The 23,582-nt window shown below is 44.7% G+C and overlaps 1 protein-coding gene across 3 annotated transcripts; it reads left to right on the top strand.

Moving 5' to 3' along the window:
• The first annotated feature begins 710 nt into the window (after nt 1–710).
• On the top strand, nt 711–10,600 carry Gjb6 (gap junction protein beta 6). Of its 3 annotated transcripts, XM_074043669.1 has the most exons (4): nt 711–1,364; nt 1,940–2,061; nt 3,562–3,733; nt 9,113–10,600. In XM_074043669.1, the coding sequence occupies exon 4, from the start codon at nt 9,128–9,130 to the stop codon at nt 9,911–9,913; it is 786 nt and encodes a 261-aa protein (XP_073899770.1). In that variant the 5' UTR covers nt 711–1,364; nt 1,940–2,061; nt 3,562–3,733; nt 9,113–9,127; the 3' UTR covers nt 9,914–10,600. The 3 variants fall into 3 exon arrangements, with proteins under 3 accessions (XP_073899770.1, XP_073899771.1, XP_020033203.1); XM_074043670.1 differs by lacking the exon at nt 1,940–2,061; XM_020177614.2 differs by lacking the exons at nt 711–1,364; nt 1,940–2,061 and adding an exon at nt 2,405–2,561.
• Nucleotides 10,601–23,582: the final 12,982 nt, after the last annotated feature.

Genomic DNA, 23,582 nt, shown 5'->3' with positions numbered 1-23,582 from the left:
TTTAGTTTCTCTGCGTTAAGGGCAACAAATGCTAGCTAGTTTTTTAGGTGTCTTACCTATCCTCACACCTCCCTTGTGTGTTCTTGCTTTTATCATGTGATCAAAGTTCAATCCCCTTGTGTTTGCCCTTGATCTAATGTCCACATATGAGGGAGAACATACGATTTTTGGTCTTTTGGGCCAGACTAACCTCACTCAGAATGATGTTCTCCAATTCCATCCATTTACCAGCGAATGATAACATTTCGTTCTTCATGGCTGCATAAAATTCCATTGTGTATAGATACCACATTTTCTTAATTCATTCGTCAGTGCTGGGGCATCTTGGCTGTTTCCATAACTTGGCTATTGTGAATAGTGCTGCAATAAACATGGATGTGCAGGTGCCTCTGGAGTAACAGTCTTTTGGGTATATCCCCAAGAGGGAAGACACATTTTAGATACCTCCATTAGTCCTGTTTCCTGAGAGAATATGACCCGACAGGTAAAATATGGTCAAGGTGGGGACATTTAATTGCCAACTAATTTTGTGGAATAAGCAAGTTACACTTCTCTTGTCTCCTGTAGGACAGGTCAGAAAACCTGTAAAGCCGGGTCCTTAAATGACTTCCAGCGTTTCCACCCCACCAGCCCCTGCACCACCCTGTGCTCTGGCCCTGTCTGTGACATCAGGGGACACCACCGAGTGTCTCGATGGTACACCAGTCTGAGGAAAGCCACTCCGCTTCCCCAGAAGGCTTCAAAGGTTGGAGGTAACTAATAAAAACACCCGTTGTAAGTCCTCTAAGTGGCCAGTGAGAATAAAGCACCTCCTGGCCGCTCTGGAGCAGAAGGCACGGTACGCGGGTACCAGGCAGGCGGCAAGAGGATGGCAGTGTCCATCCAGCAAGGGAGAGGACAACGCGCCCCGGGGAAATGCAGCCTGCCCCTAACTGCGTTCCCATGGGAACCCTAGCACGCCAGCCACAGAGCTCCAGACTTATCCCAGGCTCTGCCATCAGACCTGGCTGGGCTGGCCTCATCTCCGGCCCCACGTCCCCCGGCCGGGCTCTCAGTGCCCCGCGCGCCTGTCACCTCGGGACGAGGACCCGGCCGTGCGCCCCCAGCCCGGAGGAAGGGTGGGAGGGGCCCGGCCTGGGCCCCGGGGCGCTCGATCACCGATCGCCACCCGCAGCGCCCGAGCCGCGTCAGGGCAGAGGCGGGGAGGGGCGCGGTTAAAAGGCGCTGCAGGTGGGAACCGGTCCCTGGCCTGACCGTGCGTCTCCGACTCCCGCCCGTCACCCGCCCGGGAGCCCGCGGCGCGCAGCCGACCTGCCGCCTGGCCCGAGCCGAGAAGAGGGCGCAGCCGGTTCGCTGATCCCCAGGTAAGCGGCCCCGCGCGGCTGGGCACTCTTCCCGGAGAAGCTCCAGCGGGCGAGGTTGCCCGTGTCGCCGCGATGCCCAGGGCGGCGGGGTGGGTGCCGCGCGTGGCTCCCGCGTCCTCATCCGCTCCATCCGCATCCCCCGCGCGCGCCGGGTCCCGCCGCCCCTGCTCGCTCGCTCGCTCTCTAGCTCTCTCTAGCTCGCCCCAGGAACCACGATGGACTGGTTTGGCTTTCGCGGCAGGCTTTACGCGTGTGTGCATTGTGTGTAGAAGTGGTCCTTCCTCCACCCCTCCCCCCACACACACCCATTTCTTTTGCTGCGTTTTTGGATTTTCATCACTTGGCGGGAAGGGAGTCCACCGACGTTTCCCGCTTGAATTTGGGGAGCGGAAAGCCAGGTCAAGAGATGGTATTTAACTTCAGTGAAACTCTGCGACCTGGGATGACAGATAAATTCTGGGGAGAACTGACCAGAACTGGCTGCATGGCTTAAGTCCTAGGAACTTGTGAAATGCTGATGACAGTGGTGTGGACAACAGTAATTAAAAGTAATTGGTGACACATCTTGTTAAAAGGTGCAGTCACCAGTCCAGTTAGGACTTCCTGTCGGGCGAAGGAGCCAGTCCCAGGTGTCCTGCACCCTATGTTTTGCTGACTTCTGTTGGCGTCCCTTCCCAAGACAAGGACCGGGGTCCGGGTGAGTGTGGCCTGCACGCTGCTATTGACACTTGGAGGGGCTAAGAACCTGAAGCTATGGTCAGGGACACGGAGTTCAACGACCTCAGTGTCCCTTAGGTGGAAGCTCACTGTCGGGTTTGTGCCTGACTGAGTTAACCCAGCTCCCTTATTGTTTTCCGTCAAGTAGACTTTATGCTTTCCTTGCCCCAGTTCTAGCGGTCTCACCAATGTTCTAGAAGAAAATGTCCTGCCCGGCTCCCCGCCCCCCTGCACTTTCCTTAGAACTGCAGGATGCTGCTCAAAACGGCTCCTGTGGAGAGCTTTGTCTGTTGTTTGGATTGGGCAGAGTCTTTGGGGGTGTTCTGTGCCAGAGGAGGGGGGTGTTAGGAAGAGAGAACACCAAGTCTCATAATTGGGGGTGCCAAGGGCTACCCTTCATCACTGTGGGGACTAAGACCCAGAGGACACTGGTCTGTCCACCTGCTCCACTAGTTGTTTTTAGGACAATTTCTGGTACAGGTAATGGCAATTTAATTCTCTTTTTCTTACTTTTTCCCTTCTGAACTATAAGAGCGTCAAGAAGGAAAAGAACTGTGTAAGATCTGAGGTAACAGTGTCAGTAGTGTGAAAGAATGATGCTCTAACAGCACATCCCGCCACCATCTTTGTTTAGTCTGAACATTCTAGGGGCTATGAGTAGAGTGTGTACATTAGTTAAAGTGATAAAGGAATAAAATCTTGGGAAGTCATTTGTGACCAAACTTCTTGGTGGCAAGGGCACAATACTTCCAGTGGCTACTGCTTGGATTGACCTGCTTGATCCATGAGACTGTCGTGGACCCCTGGGGGCCATTTGTTGAACATAAAGATTTGGTTTTCTTAAGTGCACAGACACTGCTAACAAGTCCCAGACAAGGAAAGGTGAACTTGGGGGGAATCATTTTTGTAACTATGGATTTTTCAAGTGGAGTAAGAGACATGGAATTCTAGGAAGTGTCTGTAAGCTTCCTTTTTATTGACTTAATTCTGAATCCTAACTTGGTTGTCATAACTGGCTGTCACTTTGAAAACACAGTGGCTATTGACTATCATATTATCCCTTGGATCACCTGCGATTTCTAAAGACAAAAGATGTTGACTCTTCTTGATTAAAGAAAGAGTTTGAGCTTTTTCTAAGTTGCTGATTTGGGTTAAGGGTGTACCAATTTCTCACGCTCTTCTACATTCCCAGTTTTTAATGTTTGAAGAACAGGTTAAGGTTTGGAATAGGAGCTCATCATTATTGTTGTTATTTTGATAGGAAGAACTATATTAAAGAGCATCATTGGTGTGTGTGTGTGTGTGTGTGTGTGTGTGTGTGTGCGTGTATGAAGTACAAAGCAATAGAAAACTGACAACATCCAAACTTACCCCATAACAGTTCTGGGAAGGAGAAAAGCTACCCACAAAGTTCATTCAATGAACATGGGCGGGAGGAGTTCAAAAAATGTGGCAACAACTTCTATTTTTTCTTCAACAGGAGACCTCCATACTGACGTCCAGAAATAGAGCAAAGATTTACATTTGCACCAGCCCTGCTCTGCTGCCTTCCCCACAAGCAAGTGGTGGAGAGGAAATCAGAAGCCCCGCAGCGGGACCTTGCCCCATTCTTGGAGCCTGACACACCGGGAGTCCTTGAAAATAAGGCTCAGGTTTGCTTGTTTTACTCCGTCCTTGTTTTCCTTTTCTTCTCAACTCTGCAGAACTCACGTGGACATTGTGAGGAGCATGCTTTCAGATCTATCAAATATCTGCCAAATGACTTTTTCAAACTCACTACCAATCTAAAAAAAAGAAAGATTCTTCCTACCTCTTGGAGTATGCTGACGGGTAATGCTATCATATTTAAGATTTTAGTTTGCAGGGAAGCTAAACTGGCATTGTCCAAGCAGCTATGATTAAATTCCTAAATAAAAAGTTTTAAAATAATCAAGAGATTACCCTTCTATTAAAATGCAGTAGGCATAAGCGATTTCAGCTATGAGAGGGAAGAACATACAACCTGCAAATACAAATAAGAAGGAAACCTGTGTTTCCTTCTTATTTTTGGAGCTAAATATTTAGGAGATGGAATTTTAATATCAAGAATGGACATGAAGTTATGCATTGTAACTAGAGATATGTCACAAAACCAGACACAGTTTACCTTCCTAAGTTTACATGGAGCAGCATTCTTAAGGTGACAACTACAGGAGCTAAGCATGATTATTTGTTCCTTGTAAGAGAGCCAGAAAGCTGTCAGTCACAATACACCTCTAGTTTCTGAAGAGTTAAGATTCCTCCTGTTGAAGGAGCCCCTCCCAGTGGCTCCAGCCCAGTTGAAACCTGAAAGCAAAGAGGAATTTGTTTTACTGTGGTTGCAAATGGTTCTACTGGGTGCAGTTAATCTTGGAAAGTAATTTTAAATTAGTGACAATTTCCCAATAAGTGTTGGGCCTCCCACTCTTTTCTAACCAAAGTATTTATGAAAGTCCCCCCCCCCCACCCAGGTCATGTGTTTCTGCAAAGGAAGTTCAAGGGCTGGAACTTCCATATCTCCCTCTCCTTGCTCTTTGGCCCCTTCCTCAGTCTGTTCCCACACTGGCCAAGGTGTCTTTCCCCATGACAGGAAGGAGAGAACAGGCAAGTGGAACCCATATCCTCTCTAACCTGGCTGAATCTTCAGCTGTCTGTCACCTCTGTCCTCACACAGCTCTTTTGGTGGGGAAGAGTCTCCTGGAGGGCAGCCAGGCCCTTCCAGTGACTGCAGTCATGTGGCCAGAAGTTTAGGGCTCAGTAAGTCCAAAAAGAGGCCCACCACCCAGGCCTGTCTCTTACTACTGTGAGGCCACCCCTTCTTCCTGGCTTCTGGCCTGCAGAGAATGCTATGCAGGGCAGATTCGCAGACTTGGTTGGTAAGACCTCAGGAACGATATGGTCCAGACGAGAGAATTGCAGGCAAGTTTCACTGTTAGGCAACATTGGTTCAGGCTCCCTGAAGCCCTGGGTATCCCATAGGGCCAAGGGGAGCATGGAGGGAAGAAAACGGTTATCTTTTCAGATCATTTCTTCTGACGCAAGTAACAGGGCCTTTGTTACTCTTGAGGGAAGATCCTTTGAATCAGGTGACTTGCTTTTTTCCTGGCTAATTGTCTTGAGTGACCAGTAGGCTAAACACACCTATATTTGGGCTTGACCTCATTTTGTGACCTGGGTATCTTGTTTATTTTTTTCTTCCTTTAAAGGTATAGGCAGACTCTTTAATTTTTAATATTAAAGTTGTAAGCATGGTTGAAACAGATTGTTTTTCTCTGCAGTTTTGCTACTTGGGTAGAAAGGACAGGCTTCAGAGTGTGTCATTTGGAGACCTAGAAAAATCAAAAGAAATGAAACAAGCTGCTGTTGTCATAATCATTTTTAAAGGGCAGAAGCTCAGCATTGTAGAGGTCAAGGCTTCTTCCTCTATTTAGGAAGCTAGAACCAACATTCCTGGGGGCAAATTCTAGAGCCTCATCTGTGACTTCAGCCCTCAGAATTCTTCAGGTCCTCCAGTCCTTCTTTTGGCAACTTGACCCATTGGCTTCTGAGAAGGGCAGATGGCAGGTGACCACAGATGTGCATTGTCCAGGCAGGTGATGGGTCAGGAACTTGGAGAGGAAACAGTCTTCTTACCTGCAGGGGCTTTAAATTCTGTGGACCTCAAAGCATGGGGAAAATGTGACCGGACACATTATTGAGCAATGAGAAGACCCTGTATTATAAACGAACAGGTCTGGCTCTGTAGGGGCTGGCTGCTGTAAAATGTGTTTAAACCTCAAGGTGTATGAATTTCTGCCTCCTCACTGCTCACATCCTGAAATGACTCCAGGACAGAATGGCAATAATTAGGAAAATGTATTGTACTGCCTTTCGTCAGGGACTAAAACTTATTTTTATAACTCATTTTTAAGATGAGTTTATCAAAGGGACTTTTTCTGTGGACGCTGAAAGTCTCTTTGGGCTATAGAATAAGACGCATATGAAAGGGAATATTTAATAAGTACTCTTTAATTATGGAGTCTGGGGACCCCTGCTGTCCAGTGGGCCCCTGTCTCAGCCATGGCTGGGCTCCCCCAGTCTCTGGCTCAGTACTTTGAGATGAGAACCGTAGTTTTAGAGAGCCTATTTCAGTCAGGCATAGTGGCTCACCCCTATTATTCCAGCACTCAGGAGGTAGAAACAGGAGGATCGCAAGTTTGAGGCCAGCCCAGGAAAAGGTAGGGAGACACTGTTTCAAAAACAAAATTAAAAGGAGGGGAGGGCTGGCAGCGAAGCTCAAGTTGCCTAGCATTTGTCAGGCCCTAGGTCCAATTCCCAATGCCACAAAACAGGGAGCTATCTTCAATTTTCTCAGCTTTTTTGTTTGTTTTTAAGCACACCCCTGCTTTTCCACTAATGCTAAGCACTGGATCCATTTCTCAGTTCTAGATCAGTACAAGGTTTGAACCCTTCTGCTACAAATACTGAGATTGGTGCAATCACGTGTGGCACCGATGCCCTGCTAATGAGGAACCACTGATGTTAAGTTCCATGTGAGGATGGAGTTATTAAGCAACCATGACAACACAGTCAGCTTCCTGATGGTATAGGAGATATCTACAGATGCTATTCAGACCTGAGGCACCTGTCCCTGCCATTGTCATGGCTGCTACTACCAGTCTCTTACAAGGAAGTTTAATGATGCTGTTTAAGAACTTTGCTGGACGTTAACTAGAAGGCTTCCCAGATTGTGTATACACATATACAATAGCCAAAAGGTGGGCTGGATAAGCAAATGTGGTATATCCATATGATGAAATATTAGTCAATATTAGTGAAAAAGGAAGGAGGTCTTATCACACGCTACCACGTGGATGAACCAGTGACACAAACCAGTCACAAAAAGACAAATACTGTATGACATCCCTGGTATGATGTCCCTAGAGTAGTCAAAATCATAGACACAGAAACTAGGGGATGATGGTTGAGGGCTGGTGGGAAGAGGAAACAGGGAGTTATTGTTCAAGGGGTACAGAGTTCGTTTGAGAATATGAAAAGGCTTAAGAGTCTATTTCCTGGTGTGGATATATACAACATGACTGAACTGTGCTCTTAAAATAGTTAAGATGGTAAATTATACATTATATATGTTTTACCCACAATTAAAAGTTCTTAAACACTCTTAACAACGAAAAAGGCAATGAAGCTTCTAGAACGTGGAAAAATTCTGATACAATCTGCAAATTTTTCAGCACTCTGATTTAGTTCTGAGAATGGAGACTAGAGTTCCCCTCAGAAGGTAGGTTCTAGCTCAATACCCATCTCATGTTTTTTAGAAATAATTTTTAGAATAATATGCTTGTTAGGGCAGCAGTAAAATAAGAATTTCTGGACTGGGGGTGCAGGTTAGTGATAGAGCACTTGTCTAGCATTTGTGAGGCCCTGGGTTCCATCCTCAACACCACACGAATTAAAATTAAATTAAATTGCAAAATTCTACCTTTTATTGGTTGTCACTTAGAATTATACCATCTGATCTAATGATTATGCCTGCTGCTTTTTTGTACTTTGGGCTCAGGTGTCATATTTTTCTTTCTTTTTCATATCCCAACTTTTTTACATTTTTGTGTTCTGTTTGTGTTTTTGTAAGGTACACCCAGTATAGTGTTTTAACTTCCTAACGTTGTTACAGGTTTGGCCCTCCACTTTCGTGTGGGGATCAGAGTCACTGCCTGTCTTGCTATAATTTTAAACACCATTTCTCAGACTCCCAGAAGTCCCTTCCCTCCCTTCCCTGACCTTCAGAACTCTGGACACATTCTTTAAGAAGCCTCCTTCCCTGGCCTTTGCAAAGCTGTAGTTATGGATTCAATTCTTCTTTTCTTTTTAATTTAAAAAATTAATATGCTTCTCTAAAGGATAGGCTAAGTTAAAGCCATCATGTGAGTTGCCCACGACATGTTTCAGTTTTGATTTAAGAATCTCAAAAGCTTCTCATGGCACTCCATTTTCATAATCTGTGCCCAATAGCATTTGGCCAACTTTTGGATCTATAAACATTTTGATGCTCTGGCTGAGACGGGGGAAGAAACGCTTTGAACCAAAATATAGAAATTTCTAGCTATGTCCTGGTTGCAGTCCCCTCTTCTCCCCGCTTGGCATGTGCCTGGCCCAGCAGACAAGAATGTGCCCACAGGTGTCGGGGCAATGGTGACAGCTGCTTCCTTAGACCTGAACCGAGGGTCTTTCTGAGAAGTGTGGTACCTAACAGCCAACCCAAGAGCAAAATCAGTTTGCATTACAGCAGAAGTTTCCGTAGATGTACAGAAGCCCTTTTCTCTTTGGAGAAGATGGTCAGTCTTCAGCAGAGTCAGAGGCCCTGGGTGGTGGTGATAGCTGGTCCCTTTCATCATGTCCCCTGCTGTGAATGGGACCCATATTTTGAGGGAGAGCCAACACCAGGCCCGGTTACATGGAGAACAAGGACAGATTTGTATATAACCTTGTGATTCTCTTTTGGAAGAGGGTGGTTGATAATATGAGCTTTCCTAAGAACACATGATTACAGCAGATGGTGTAATCCAAGCTTGAATACATTGTTACAGGAGACTAATAAATATTTGGTTTCTTTTTTCCCATCTTAGTCTGCACAATAAACCAGATTATACCATTCTAATGAATGATTTTTTTTTTTTGGCTTGCGTGAGCTATTTAATGAGGGAAATCTGCAGGAGTTCTGTGAGTCCTTGGTTTACATAAAACCACACTGATGTCACGTATATCTACACAGTGATGGAAGGGAACTTGGATGTGAATTCGTTTACCTGTGTTCCTAGGTTAATGGTCAACAGCCACCTAGAGTGTAATCTGAATGCAGCTGAATCAAGATGCTTTTAAACCTCTCCCCAAAACAACACAAAGTGCTTAGAATGGGCCTTCCTTCCTTATGAGAAAAACTCCTACTAGCCGACTAGGAGGCTGAGGTTGTAAGTGTCACAGCCTACTTTAAGCGACATTGTTTGCTCCTTGTTTAGGAATAAGCTGGCACGATGGACTGGAGCTCCCTGTACACTTTCATCGGGGGTGTCAACAAGCACTCCACCAGCATCGGGAAGGTGTGGATCACGGTCATCTTCATCTTCCGCGTCATGATCCTCGTGGTGGCCGCTCAGGAAGTGTGGGGTGATGAACAGGAGGACTTTGTCTGCAACACCCTGCAGCCTGGCTGCAAGAACGTGTGCTACGACCACTACTTCCCTGTGTCCCACATCCGCCTCTGGGCCCTGCAGCTGATCTTCGTGTCCACCCCGGCGCTGCTGGTGGCCATGCATGTGGCCTACCACAGACACGAGACCGCCCGCAAGTTCAGGCGTGGGGAGAAGAGGAACGAATTCAAAGACCTGGAGGACATTAAGAAGCAGAAGGTGCGGATCGAGGGCTCGCTGTGGTGGACGTACACCGGCAGCATCTTCTTCCGCGTCATCTTCGAGGCCGCCTTCATGTATGTCTTTTATTTCCTCTACAACGGGTACCACCTGCCCTGGGTGCTCAAGTGTGGGATCGAGCCCTGCCCCAACCTTGTCGACTGCTTTATTTCCCGGCCGACAGAGAAAACGGTGTTTACCATTTTTATGATTTCTGCATCTGTGATTTGCATGCTACTGAATGTGGCCGAGCTGTGTTACCTACTGCTCAAAGTCTGTTTGAGGAGATCCAAAAGAGCCCAGACGCAGAACAGTCTCCCCAACCACACCGTAAAGGAGAGCAAGCAGAACGAGGTGAATGAGCTGATTTCAGAGGGTGGCCAAAATGCAATCACTAGTTTCCCAAGTTAAGCATTTCAAGGTCAAATGTAGCTGAACCCAAACAATACATTCGGCTTCTCTGGGAGGCAAAATCAACCTGAAAATTCCCTCTCTAAGCTGAAGAGTTTGTCTTTATAAACGACTGTCATCCCAAATAGATACTTGAGGTCACTTTCCGCAGAATACTTGCACCGTTCCCATGCAGCATAGTCACGTAAGCGTCCTTCTCTGAAAGCAAACACTGGTGACGGCGTGGATGTCACTTTAACAAGTCCATTGTATGTGGGTGTTTCCTGAAAATTGATGTAACTGTTGCTGATAAGGAGTGATTTATCTAGAATTTGATACTTTTATTAGTAAAGGATATTTTTATAGGATTGAATGTTTTAGTTTTGACTTTGAATTTATATAAAGTATTTTTATAATGACTGAAAAAAAATCCATAAATGTTAGTTTTACCTATATACACCAAGTATCTAAATTTTGAACTTACAAAGGGTCTAGCTTATTGTGAATACTGTTTTGCATTGTCTAGTGACAACTTTATGAGGTGTCGTACTCTTAAGGATGAAAGTGTTGGCTCTACAATGTGTTTTTATTGCTTTCTGAATAGATGGGGCTATAGGGAAGTAAGACACTAACTTTGCCTGTTTGCCACTTACTGTCAACATTGGAAACAAGAATGTGACAACCTCAATAAAGCTCGTCCCCACTGTTCATGCTTTCATGTGAACTATGAGTCTCTGCTCCTTCTGGGCCCCGCCCCCATTTCTAGGGGAGTGACAGGTTGGTGACTTGCTGGGGAGGCAGCCAATGTAGGTGGAGGTGCCTGCACTTCAACAAGAATTCTTGCATCAAATGAGCAGAGCCTCCTAAGGCCTCAGCTTGGAGAAGGGTGGGATATTTGTAAGACTCTAGGAAGATATCCTCTGATCATTTCAGCCTTAATAAAGAGCCAGTCACAGTGGCACATCCCCATAATCCCAGCATTCTGGAGGCTGAAGCAGGAGGATTACAAGTTGGAGGCCAGCCTGAGCTACACAATAAAACCCCATCTCAAACGCAGAGTTTTTTTTTTAAAAAAAATGCTTAGGTTGGTCTTAAGCAGCTAGCTGTCTTAATCACTTTTATGTTTCTGGAACAAAAGACCTGAGACTGAGTGACAGTTGTAGAGCTCACAGCTTGGTGCTGGCTCTGATGAGGACTTCTAGATCATCACAGCATGGTGGGTGGCTTCATGGTGGGATCATAAGAGAGAGGGGGAGATCACGTGGCAGGGCAGGAAGTAAGCAAGTGATTACGAGGAAGTGACAGGCCTGCCTTCAACAACCCACTCTAGGAACTTCCTGAAAGCCATCATTAATCCCTTCTGAGGGCATGTCCTTGTGACCTAATTTCCTTTCACTAGGTTCCTCCTCTCAAAGTTCCACCACCCGAACCTCATCACACTGAGCACCAGGCTTCCAGCACATAAACCTTTGAGCAACACCCTCACACCATCCCCAGAGCATAGCAGCAGCCTCGGTAAAACTCATCTCAACAGACTTACCACCTGATCCCGTCAGTCCACGGTGACGGACAAGAGCACCATACCTCGCACCCAGAGGTGGGGAGACCGCTTTCTCCCCAGGGTGTGGGTGAGTCAGTGCAGAGTGGTCACTCCTGGGAGTAATGACACACATGAACACAGCCTCTGTGGTGAGGGGTGGATAGCGTGGTGGGCAATGCATTAGGACATCTGATGAACAGTGAACACATGGACGGCTCCACAGGGCACGTCCATCCCCAAAGGACTTGTTTCAGAACCTCCCTCTAGAAAAACAAAAAGTAATTCTTCTTTGTTCATAGCATAAAGCAAACCCCAGACATTTCACTTCATTTACAAACATTTTAGTGCTAATCTATAAAAACCAAAACTGAACTTTTCAAAATAAAATCACAATTCCATCTTCACATGAAAAAATCTGAGTCAGCATTCATAATTCCTGATTCTCCTCTGATGGTCATTTCTTTTGAGACAACAGTTTGAGTGATTATTGAATGAAGCCCATAGCATAAAGGGGTGGGGGTGAAGTGTCAGGGACAGATAGTGCCACCACGGTCGGGTCCAGTCTGGATGGAAGAATTACTTCCCACCCGACTCTTGGACCACCCTTCTCCCTCAGGACTGCAATGCGTGGTGGGTCTCTCTTTCTCTCTCTCTCTCTGTTGAGTTGTGATCTATGGTATTCCAAATACCTGAAACTCACCACCAATTCAAAGTAATAAACACGTGTCATTTCCAAGAGTTTCCTTGCTTTTTGATGTGGTATGTAACGACAAGTGACATGAGGGCCACCCTCTTGACACACTTCAAAGTGCAGCATACTACATGGTTAGCTACAGGCCTGACGTCTCACAGCAAGTAGCTAGAACTTCCTCATCTAGGTTGGCTGACACTTCATACTTCCTGGACAATGAGCCCCACCCACAGCCCGGGACACCCCTGTTGTATTCTTTGCTCCTTTTTGGCTATTTTTGATACCTCATAAAAATGGGATCATGCATTATTTGTACTGTTTCACTGAGCATAGTGTCCTATAGGTTGTAACATTAGGCAGGACTTCTTCCTTTTTAAGGTTGAATAATATTCCATTATGTATACACACCACATTTTCTTTATTCAGAACTACATGACATCTGTCAGGATGGCTGTTATCAACAAAACAAATCAAAAAATAGCTAGTGCTGGTAAGGAGGTGCAGAAATTGGAAAGCTCCTGTGGAAAACGGGTCAGATCTTCCTCGAAGTCATCTGCCGCGTGACCCAGCAGTCATTCTCCTGGGTGTATACCCACAGCAGCATTGATCACAATAGCTTAGAGGTGGAAACCACCCTCTCTGCTCTCCTCTCATCACCCCTTCCTCTTTCACTTTTTTCTTTTTTGCAGTACTGGGGTTTGAACTCAGGGCTTCACACTTGCTAGGTAGGCACTCTACCACTTGAGCCATGCCCCCAGTCCTGTTTTTGTGTTAGTTATTTTTGAGATAGGGTCTCCTGAACTTTTTGCCCAGGCTGGCTTCGAACCTCCATCCTCCTGATCTCTGCCTCCTGAGCAGCTAGGATTACAAGCCTGAGCCACCAGCACCGAGCTTCTATACCTCACTGGATGTTCTCCCTCGTGCTATGGCCCCACCTCTCCTCCACCTCTCATCAACATTCTGAGAGTGGTAGGCATCCATTTCTCTCTCCCCACCTATTTCTCAGCACTAAATCTCAGCTTGCCCACTATTATCCGCATCAATGACTTCAGGAACACAAAATCTAATGGCATCGTCTTAATTTTCATCTACCCACAACTCTTTTTCTGGATTCTGAGATACTGCCTGACTCAGTCTGGGTCTTGCGACCTACCTCCAATGTGCCTCTGTCCTACTGGCTTCGCTTCCTCTCCCCATCCTTGAGTGATGTGACCCCAAGAACCTCCCTCCCCTCACCTTACACCCTTCCTTTACAATCTTAGTTATCTGTACAATTACTCTATGAGCTATCGGCCGCATAGGGAAAAAGGCTAAATAACTTGCCCAAGGTCATATAAGTAATAAGTAGCAGAGGCAAGAGTCATGTCAAGGCTAACTGATGCAAAGTGCTGGCCTTACCCACCCAGCCCTGCCTCCCACAGCTCCATGCACAGCAACCACTTACAACTACAGCCTTAAGAGCCCACACGTCAACCCCCAGCTTTCACACTTACCTATTCCTGGTTAATCATCTTCCAACCAACCCCCACCCACTGCTGCTTTCCTCTGGATGACTCTAAGGCAAATCCCAGATATATCGTTTCATTTATATTTTGGTATGGATCTTTTAGGAACATGAAACAGAGCTGTAAAATGGCAAATTCTGTGTTCCTAAAAAGTATTCAAATTGTTTTTCTGGTCACAGTTTTGTATTGCATATTTTTCAGCCTTATTGTTTGGTGCACACACATTTATGATTGCTATATCTTCTCCATGAATTAACACTTTCAGCATTATATGATGTTCCTCTCTGTCTCTGGTAATTTTCTTTGCTCTGAAGTCAACTTTATCTGATATTGATATAGCTATTACTGCTTTCCTTTGATTAATGTTTGCGAGATATAGCTTTTCTAGTTGGGCACCTGTGGCTCATGCTTGTCATCCTAGCTACTCAGGAGGCAGAGATCAGGAAAATTGCAGTCAAAAGTCAACCCCAGGCAAATCTTCAAAATACCCAACACAAAAGCAGGGCTGGCAGAAGGGCTCAAGTGATAGAGTGTGTGCTTAGCAAGCAAGAGTCCCTGAGTTCAAACCCCAGTACTGCAAAAAAAAAAAAAAGATACAGCTTTTCCATCCTTTCACTTTCAACCTGCCTATATAATTAAATTTGAAATGAGCATTTAGGTGGCAAATGGTTGGGTCATTTTTTTTAATTTTAAATTTTTTAAGTCCATTTTGTCAATCTGTCTTTTAATTGATTGATTTAGACCAGTTATGTTTAGTGCAATTGTTGGTATTTTAAGGGTTTATGTCTGATGTTTTTGCTGTTTATTATGTCCATTTTCTTTTTTTCTTTATTCATATATTCATATGTGCATACATTGTTTGGGTCATTTCTCCCCCCATTCCCCCACCCCCTCCTTCTCTCCCCCCACCCCCTTGCTTCCAGGCAGAACCTGTTCTGCCCTTTTCTCCAATTTTGTTGAAGAGAAGACATAAGCAATAATAAGAAAGACAAAGCGTTTTTGCTAGTTGAGATAAGGATAGCTATACAGAGAGATTCCTAGCATTGCTTCCATGCACAAGTGTATTACAACCCAAATTGATTCATCTCTACCAGACCTCTTCACTACTTCCCGGTCACCTTCCCATAGTGACCTCTGTCATTTTAACGTTATTATATTAGCTCCTCTACAGTGAGCACATCAAACACTTTCAAGTTTTAGGTTTCCTACCTTTCCCTATTCCTCCTGTATGTGTTCTCCCCTTAGCGTGTGACCCATGTCCAATAATATTGTATTTCCTGAATGAATGGTTTGCCTGCATGGTTTTTGGAATTTCATTTTTACTCACCTAGTGTTTTGTGTATCTTTATCTAGATTTTTTGATAGCTCTAGATATTATACCTTAAGTACATAGCTATGTCACACTCTACTGATGTCATCATTTTACCATTTAGAGCCACAACAGTCAGTGTTATAATTTTTGTTTCAATCATCAAACATAATTTAGAAAACACAAGAGGAGAGGAAAACCTATAGCATTTACCCATATTTTTGCTTATCTTGTTCTGACTTCCTTCCTAGGTGCCAAGATTTCTTCTATCATTTCCCTTCTGAATGAAGTTCTTTTAGTCATTCTTTTATGGTAGGATGCCTGATGACACATTTTCTCTACTTTCTTTTATTTGAGAGTATTTTTACTACCTCTTCTTTCATGAAGGATTTTTTTTTCCAAAACAGGGTCTTTCTATGTAGCCCTACCTAACCTGCAATCGTTTTGCCTCTGCCTCCCACATGCTTTGATTATAGGTATCACATCTATGCCTGGTGGCTGAAGGATATTTTTACTGGGAATAGAATTCAGGTTGACTTTTTAAATCTAGTCAACCCAGATGATCTCTGCTATCTGGCCTTCATGATCTCTGATTACTTTTCCCTTTGCAGAAATCTCTGTTTCTCTCTGGCTGGTATCATGATTTTTTCATGGTCTTTAGTTTCCAAAAGTTTTATTATGCTATGTTGTGGTGTGATTTCTTTGGGTTAATTCTGCCTAGGGTTTACTTCTTCACTCTGTAGGTTTGGGTGTTTTGCAAAATTTGGAAAATTTCCAGCAATTATTGTTTCAAGTAATTCTTTTAGTCCTGTTTCCTTTCTCTTCAATTTCTTAGACTCTAGTGTCACCAGTGTTAGGGCTTTTGTTATAATAACACAGGCCCCTGAGGCTCTGTTCATGATCATCTTTTTTTAGTCTGTATTCTCCTTCTTGTTCTACTCCACTTATTCTTCCTATTCATCTGCTGTTAAGCCCACCCACTGAGACTTTTTATTTTATTTACTGTATTTTTCAGTTCTAAAGTTTCCATTTGGATAAGTTTCCACATACCGTGTGTTTCTCTGTGTGTATGTGTGTGTGTGTGTGCATGTGTGCTACTAGGCATCAAACACACAGCCTCACACATGCTAGGCAAGCATTCAACCACCGAGCTTCCTCCCCATCTTATATCATCTATTTCTATGCTGCCATTTTCTGTTTCTTTACCGAGGCTTTTTTTCATTTGTTTCAAACATACTTGTAATTGTTCATTGAAGCATTTTTATCATGATTGCTTTAAGAATCTGTCAGGTTATTTAACGCTCTGTCAATAGTATCTATTGTGTTTTTATTTTTTCCATTCATGTTGAAATCTTGGTTCTTGGTATGACAAGGGCTTTTAAACTGAACCTTGGACATTTTGAGTTTATGTGTGACACTCTGGGTCTTATTTAAACCCACTGCTTTGGCTGGCTTTCTCTGACACCACTCCAGAGGGGCAGGGGTAGGTGCCCACCCCCACTGTCAGTTGGAGGTAGAAGTCCACACTTTCCACTGGACCTCCCCTGAGGTGGGGGAGGGGTTCCTCATTGCTGCTGAGTAGGAGTGGGAGTTCCAGCTCCCAGTGTGATCTCCACCCATTCCATGGCAGGGTTGACCTCATTACCAAGGGCAATGGTGAAGTCCTGAGTCTCTCAGGCCTCCTTTAACACAACTGAGGGTGAGGGGTAGTAGTGTCCCATTTACTGTCATCAGACTGCCACATGGTCTCATTGGTATCACTGCTTAGCCTCCTTTGACACCATCCTGATGGGGGTGCTTGTGTACCCCATTACAGCCTCACTTGAGTAGAGTCTGAGCTCCTTATTTGGCCTTTGCTAGTATGGCTCCTGGAGGAGACACAGTTTTTTTCTGGGGTATTTGGCTGAAGTAGAATGGTTTTGTCTGAGATTTTTCTGTCTTGCTAGGATTCCCTTTTACTGAAACAGAGACTTTTCTTGGGTTGTTTTTGCTTTTTTGTCTGTACCCCATGGGCAGAAACTGGCTTCCCAAACCCCCTCTGCCCTCACATTCCCAGGGTTCCCTGACACCCCTGCTGTTTCCCCGAGGGTCATTTATTCATCCTCCCTCTGATCATTACATACTCTCCTACTGGAATGTCCTACCTGCCTGTCCCCTCCTGCACCTGTCCTTCTAATCAGTTCAGTGTCTTCACCCATCCTCCCTGCTTCACCAGAGGCAGAACTGCTCCCTCCTCCCCACATCACCTTCTCTCTGCTCCTCCAGTAGGGCAGGGGCTTCTGGTCAGAAAAGAACTGCTCTCACTCCCTTTGTCCCCTGCCGACATGTCCCTTCACATAGCCAGCATGGGCCATGCTGGTGCTTTCTCTCCCAACGTGGTGGCTGGCTATTGAAAAAAAGGCTCATTAGCTTCCCTACCATGGGAACCAGAGCCCAGGGAACAGCTTCCCTATCTGCCATCACTGGGGTTGCCATGGCTCTCCCACCCACAAGGAGCATGAAGGTGAATGCTGATTGACAAACACAGTGGGGCCGGCCAAGGGCTTTTCAGGTCATTTTAATAGAGGAAAAAGTTGGTGAAGTAACAGAATGCCTTGAAACCATTCAGATGGCAGAGCATAGCAGGGAAACTCACTGAGATAAGAAACTAAACTAAGGAAGCTAAGGAAGCGACACCAGGAATTTCTTTAAAGATAATGCCACCATGATTCCTCTGCCTCAGGAATGTGAAGGCACTTGTCAGCCTCTGTTATTCTAGGTATTATTTATTGGATAGGCACTAAAATAATGTATTCCTAGTTTTCTCTGAGCATATTTTTTTACTTATGTATTTAGGATCAATGTGATATTTTAAATTATGGTTAACACCAAGCTATAAGGAGCTTTTCTTTGTTTTTGTTTTTTCAGTTGGGCTGGGGTTTGAACCCAGGGCTTTGCGCTTACAAAGCAGGCACTCAACACTTGAGTCACACCACCAGTCCACCTTTGGTATTTTGGTTTGGTTTGGCTTGGTTTTTTGGAAATACTGGGATTCAAACTCATGGCCTCACACTTGCTAGGTAGGCACTTTACCATTTAAGCCACTCCACCAGCAGGAGTTATTTCTTTGTATACCACATTACTCAAGTCTCTCACTATGAAGTTAGTGTCTAATTCATAGTATATTAACAGAACCAGAGATGGTCTCTTCTGACTGGTCAGTAGTATCTATTCAACCTTCCATATTCAGAAAAGGGAGGAGGGCTGGGGCATGACTTAAGTGGTAGAGCGTCTGCCTAGTAAGTGCAAGGACCTGAGTTCAAATCCCAGGATTTCCCCCCACCAAAAAAAACTGAAAAAGGGAGAAATAAATCCAGAGAGGAACTGATTGTTTCTAGTTGCACTTCAGCTCTAAGACAGACCTATGATTTATATTCAGGACCTCCCACAGAAAGGGGATGGTCAACACTCATCAACAATTCATATTTAGACTGGGTGATTTGGCACACACCTATAATCCCAGCACTCAGGAGGCTAAGGCCCACATTGAGGACATCCTGGGTGGAAGGAAGGAAGGAAGGAAAGAAAGAAAAGAAAGAAAGAAAGACAAAGGAGGGAGGGGGAGGAAGGAAGGAAGAGAGGGAGGGAGGAAGAGAAAGGGAAGGGAAGAGGGAAGAGGAAGAGAGAGGAAGGGAGAGGAGGAGGAGAGGGGAGGGAGGGGAGCCTTTGGGTTCAGCCTTAATATCATTGATGATCTTGGCTGAAAATGTGCCATGACCTCTAACCTACTTGCCCGATGCTTGGAATTTGAGCCTTCATCTTGTTGTCCCTCCACAGTTCTAGCACCACAGTTCTAGCATAAACAGAAGACAGACTCCCTCATTTGGAGATAATACTGAGAATTAAGATCTTAAGATCCTCCAAGGTACATCTGTCAACATAGTGCTTGGTTCAGGCTGCTATAACAGAATACCATAGACTGAGAGACTTATAAACAATGGAAATTTATTTTTCACAGCTTTGAAGCCTGCATGGTCCAAGATAAGGCACCAATAGATTCAGTGTCCAGTGACAGCCTGTTCCTTGGCTTGTAGATGGGGGATTACTCACTGTGTCTTCATGTATTGGGGGAGGGAGCTGGAGTCTCTCTTATAAGAGTGCTAATTCCATTCCACCTAATCACCACCCAAAGACCCCACCTCCTAATACCGCGTGCTAGGTCCAATTGGAAGATCTCAACGACCAAATTAATACATTCAAAGTCACAGCTTTCTAAATCTTCCAGATCAGAAATTCAGGTCCCACTAAACAGAAATCTGTACTTTTAACAAACTTCAGAGCAGGTTAACTGGTCATATTTCAGTGTGCTTAATACTCACCTGGTGGGGCATCTGATATGCCTCAAGACCACTCCCATAAAGCCTAATTCAAGCAGCCCAAGTGGGCTGGGAACTGGCATTTTTGGAAGCTTCATGAGCTCGCCTTCAGAAATAGTCCCAGACACAATGTCATTTCAGGCAAATTCCTTGAAATAGCGCATCTCTCTGAAACAGTTCCACTCTACAAACACATCGTAAAATTTCTGCCACAGGGTGATAAAAATGGACTTTTAAACACAATGGATTGATCCAAATGTTTCAGCCCAATGGACTCACATCTGAGTTTGGTCTTTCACAGCTTGTCACCTGCAAGGAAGCACAGTTGGTCTCTTCCCGACCTACCCACCAAGCCACCTCCCTCCCATGGCTGCCCTCCAAGACATCCCCAACATCAGTCTGGTCTTCAGACTTCTGTAAGTTGGGCAGTCATTCTTTCAAACATCCTATAGTTGGCCATCGCTCTCCTCACAAGTGAAGCCACATCAAAGACCTGGGCTCAGTGAGAAGTTCGCCCAGGGTGTCATTTCTGTCCTTATCCACTCACTATCCCTGTCTGCTTCCTGTGCTACAGCTCACCCGTTGTTCTGTTAATCGTTTGCTTTCTTCTGGAGCTACCTTCTTTCTCCTTTCTTTCAAAATCTTCTTCCTTATCTTCTGTGATACCAGCAAAAGGTCAAGAGCCAAGCCCATCACAAGGTGAGAACCAAGTGTCCCCATTTGTTCTGTGTCTCTCCTGTTTACAGAGAGCCCCATATGGGGATAGCAGCCAAATCCAGCCACAGGGCTATTATCAGAGTAAAGGTGATAATTCCAATCACGTCCCCTCACCAGGGTGGAGGTAGGGAGACCTCTGGCCCCAGAAGGTTCTCCTTCAACTGTGCCCCCACCCCCACCCTGTTATCCTGAGAGAATCTTTTTAAAATTGGAGGCAGATGACTCTTAAACACCCACCATCACCAGGTGCTGCTTCCTTCATGAAAGACATGTCCCCCCACCTCAATCCCAGAAGGAGAAACAGACAGAGGGATGAGCTATTGTGTCTAAGGCAAAGAGCAAAAACTCAAATTCCCAGTCCCTGCCACCTCTCCACCAGCCACCTCTCCACCAGCCTTCCCACAGGAGATGGGGAAACGGGGAGGGGTGTGAACAACAAACCTCCGTTGTTAATGAAGCCCTTTCTCCAGTGCTGGCTGTGTTCTGCCTCAAACACCACATGCCAGGACACAGGTGTGAGGAAATCACACAAAAGCAAGGCTGGAAGCAGCCTGCTCAGTGACCCAGGATGCCCAGGCCAGAAGTACTGGTCCCACTTGCCTGGCCTACAGAGCACTGTAAAGACGTACCTTGGTTTTGATCTTGTGAACAAAAATTTACTCTACAGAAATACTCTAGTACACAAAGATAAATAGTCAAGGATGTTCTTTGCAAAATTATTTATAATGGTAAAAAAATGGAAACAACTTGCATATCCTTTATTAAACTAAGTCAGAGACATTAGTTAGTATTTGCAAAACATTTAGTCATGTCTTCTGGAAAGAACAGATGCTCGACTGTTGTAAAAGGAGAAGAAAAGCAAACAACTTAGAAAGGGAAGGGAAGCTCCCTTTAAAAAGAAGAAATAGTGTGAGAATTGGGAGTCTTTTTTCCTTCACTGCAGGATCTGTAAGGCCAGCTGTCTTCCTGAGACATCTACTAGAGACATTTTCTTGACTACTGCCCTTAGGGAAGCAAACCAGCCAGCCTGCACAATTTCCTTTACACATTTCTCACAATCAGTAGGGAGACTGTTAAACAAGTTTTCATTGAATTATGTTTAGAATAAGAGGCAGTTGTGAAGCAGGACAAGGTAGAAGGATCCTCACTGACTTGGCAGGCAGTGTGTGCACACACGAGGCTGCGTGTGCGTGCGTGTGCAGGCCTAGAAAAAGACAGGATCTCCACACACCCAGCTCTTCCTGGGAAGGGATCAGGGGCAGCTTTCACTTTTTTCTGTGTTGGAGTTTTTGTGTTGAGTACCTCCTTAGAGGGCCTATCCTGAGTTCTCCTTTTCACTGCTGGTATTCCTTTCTGCCTTCATTTCTTTCATGTAGTGATTTGTCAAGCTTTTAAATATAGTTTATTGAAAACTGTTATATTTGAAGTGAGAAGGGGAAACCTTTAGAATTGGTCCTACGGACACGCTGTGAAAACCAGCAGTTTCTAAGATTTTAAATTCAAGATGCACACACATTTCTATCTTTTCTTTTCTGTGCACGCTAAGCAACTGTCTGCTACTGAAATACACCCCAGCCCAATATTTTTATAGAGTCTATCAAGTACAGCTGTACCTCTGCATCCAAGGGCTGAGGGTTCCACAGCTACAGTCAACCAAGTGGGGATCAGAAATATTCAGAAATAGTGCAGAGCCTATGCTTAGCGATCCTTCATGAGAACGTCCTCTCAGTCAGGAGGGAGATGGTTCTGTCTCCAACCAAAGGAAAAAAAAGAAAGAGAAAGACAAGAAGGAAGGGAGGGAGGGAGGAAGGTAAAATTCCAGAAAGTTCCAAGAAGCACAGTTTATTTGCCTTTGCCTCACGCCGACAGTGATTGTGTCTGTTCTGAATGTGCAGACGTCTTCTTGTCATTACCCTAAACAATACACCGTAACAACCATGTGCACGGCGTTCCATTCAGCCAGGTGTGGTAAGTCACCCAGAGACAACTTAAGGCACACAGGAGGATGTGTGTGGCTTCTGTGCTAACACGACACCCTTTCGTATAACAGATCCATGGGTTTTGATATCCACGTAGTGACCTGGAACCAGTTCCCGAGGATACTGAGGTGCGATGTTGTGTCCTGGTCTCCTTTCTTCCTTCTTCTCTATTACTTCTACTTAATATTTCCATAAGTGAAACAAAATTCAAAACTACTGACTTTTCTCCTTACTAGAAGGTTTTAAAACAATAAGATTTAAAAAAAAAAAAAAACAGAACGTTTCAGGGCTGGTGGAATGGCTCAGCTGGCAGAGCACCTGCCAGTTGTGTGAGGCCTTGAGTTCAAACCCAGTGCTGCCAAAAGAAAAAAAAAAAAAAGTTACCAAGCACAGTGACTCACCCCAGTAATCCTAGCTACTTGGGAGGCTAAAATTGAGAGGATTGAGTTTCAAGGCCAGCCCAGGCAAATAGTTGGTGAGACTCCTATCTCCAAAGTAACCAAGCAAAATGGACTGGAGGTGTGGCTCAAGTGGTAGAGTGCCTGCTTTGCAAGCAGGAAACCCTGAGTTCAAACACCAGTCCTATGAAAAATTTCTTAAAAGGTCCATAAAACATCTTCAGAAGGAGGTTCGTGCTTAATTCTAATGTGGGTCTCAGGAAACTCTCATGGAATCCTTTCTCATGCTGTCGTTTTGTTTTGGTTTGGTTTTGGTTTTTTCTGCTTTTTGTTTTGAGGCAGGGTCTCACTATGTAGTCCAGGTTGGCCCGAGTGCTGGGATTACAGGTATGTACCACCACACCTGGCTTTCAATTTTCTTAATGATACAGTTTCTCTTTCTTTCTGTGTCCATTTTGATAAGCTGTGTTTCTTAAGAAATTTGAATCTGCCCACTTCAATCAAATTATTAAATTTATTGACATTTTCCTGATATGTCATTATTAGCTTTTTTAATATCCATGGGATTTGCAGTGACTTTCCTTATTTCATTCTTACTAATGGTGATTTGTTGGGGTTTTTTTTTCCTCTCTCTCTTTTCTTCTTGATTGGTCTTATGAGGAATGCAATGAACTGAGCTGGTGTCTAATGCTCTTTGGAGGTGGAGGCTACGGGTGATGAAGTCATGGGAGTGGAGCCCTCCTGATGGGATTAGTGCCTTAGAAGAAGAGACATCAGAGAGCTACTTCTGTCTGAAGTGTGATGACACAGCAAGGAGGCCACCGCCTGCATGCAGGAAGGAGTCCTCATTGGAACCGACTAGGCTGGCCCCTCCTGATCTTGGACTTCCCAATTCCATAACTGTGAGAGAATTCATTTCTGATATTTAACCCATCCAGCCTCTAGTATTTTGCTATGGCAGCCTGAGCTAAGTTAAGGAGTTGCCAGTTTTGATATTTTCAAAAAACTACACTTTGGCTTTGTTTTATTCTCTTTATTATTTATTTTCTAGTTCATTGGCTTCTTTGTTATTTGCTTTCTACATTGAGCTTTGTTCTTGTTTCAAACTCTGTAAGGTAGAAATGCAATAGATTTTAAACTTTTCTTTTAAAATATGTACATTTAAAAACAGATCTCTGTTAGAACTGTTTCAAGTG

The sequence above is a fragment of the Castor canadensis genome, chromosome 10 (assembly GCF_047511655.1).
Source record: "Castor canadensis chromosome 10, mCasCan1.hap1v2, whole genome shotgun sequence".
In the NCBI taxonomy this organism is placed as follows: domain Eukaryota; kingdom Metazoa; phylum Chordata; class Mammalia; order Rodentia; family Castoridae; genus Castor; species Castor canadensis.
Note: the sequence above shows the minus strand (reverse complement) of the source record. Positions and strands in the feature narration are given on the sequence as shown.

Excerpts from the sequence above, each read along its gene's own strand:
- Gjb6 (XM_074043670.1), top strand. The coding sequence starts at position 9,128 with ATGGACTGGAGCTCCCTGTACACTTTCATCGGGGGTGTCAACAAGCAC.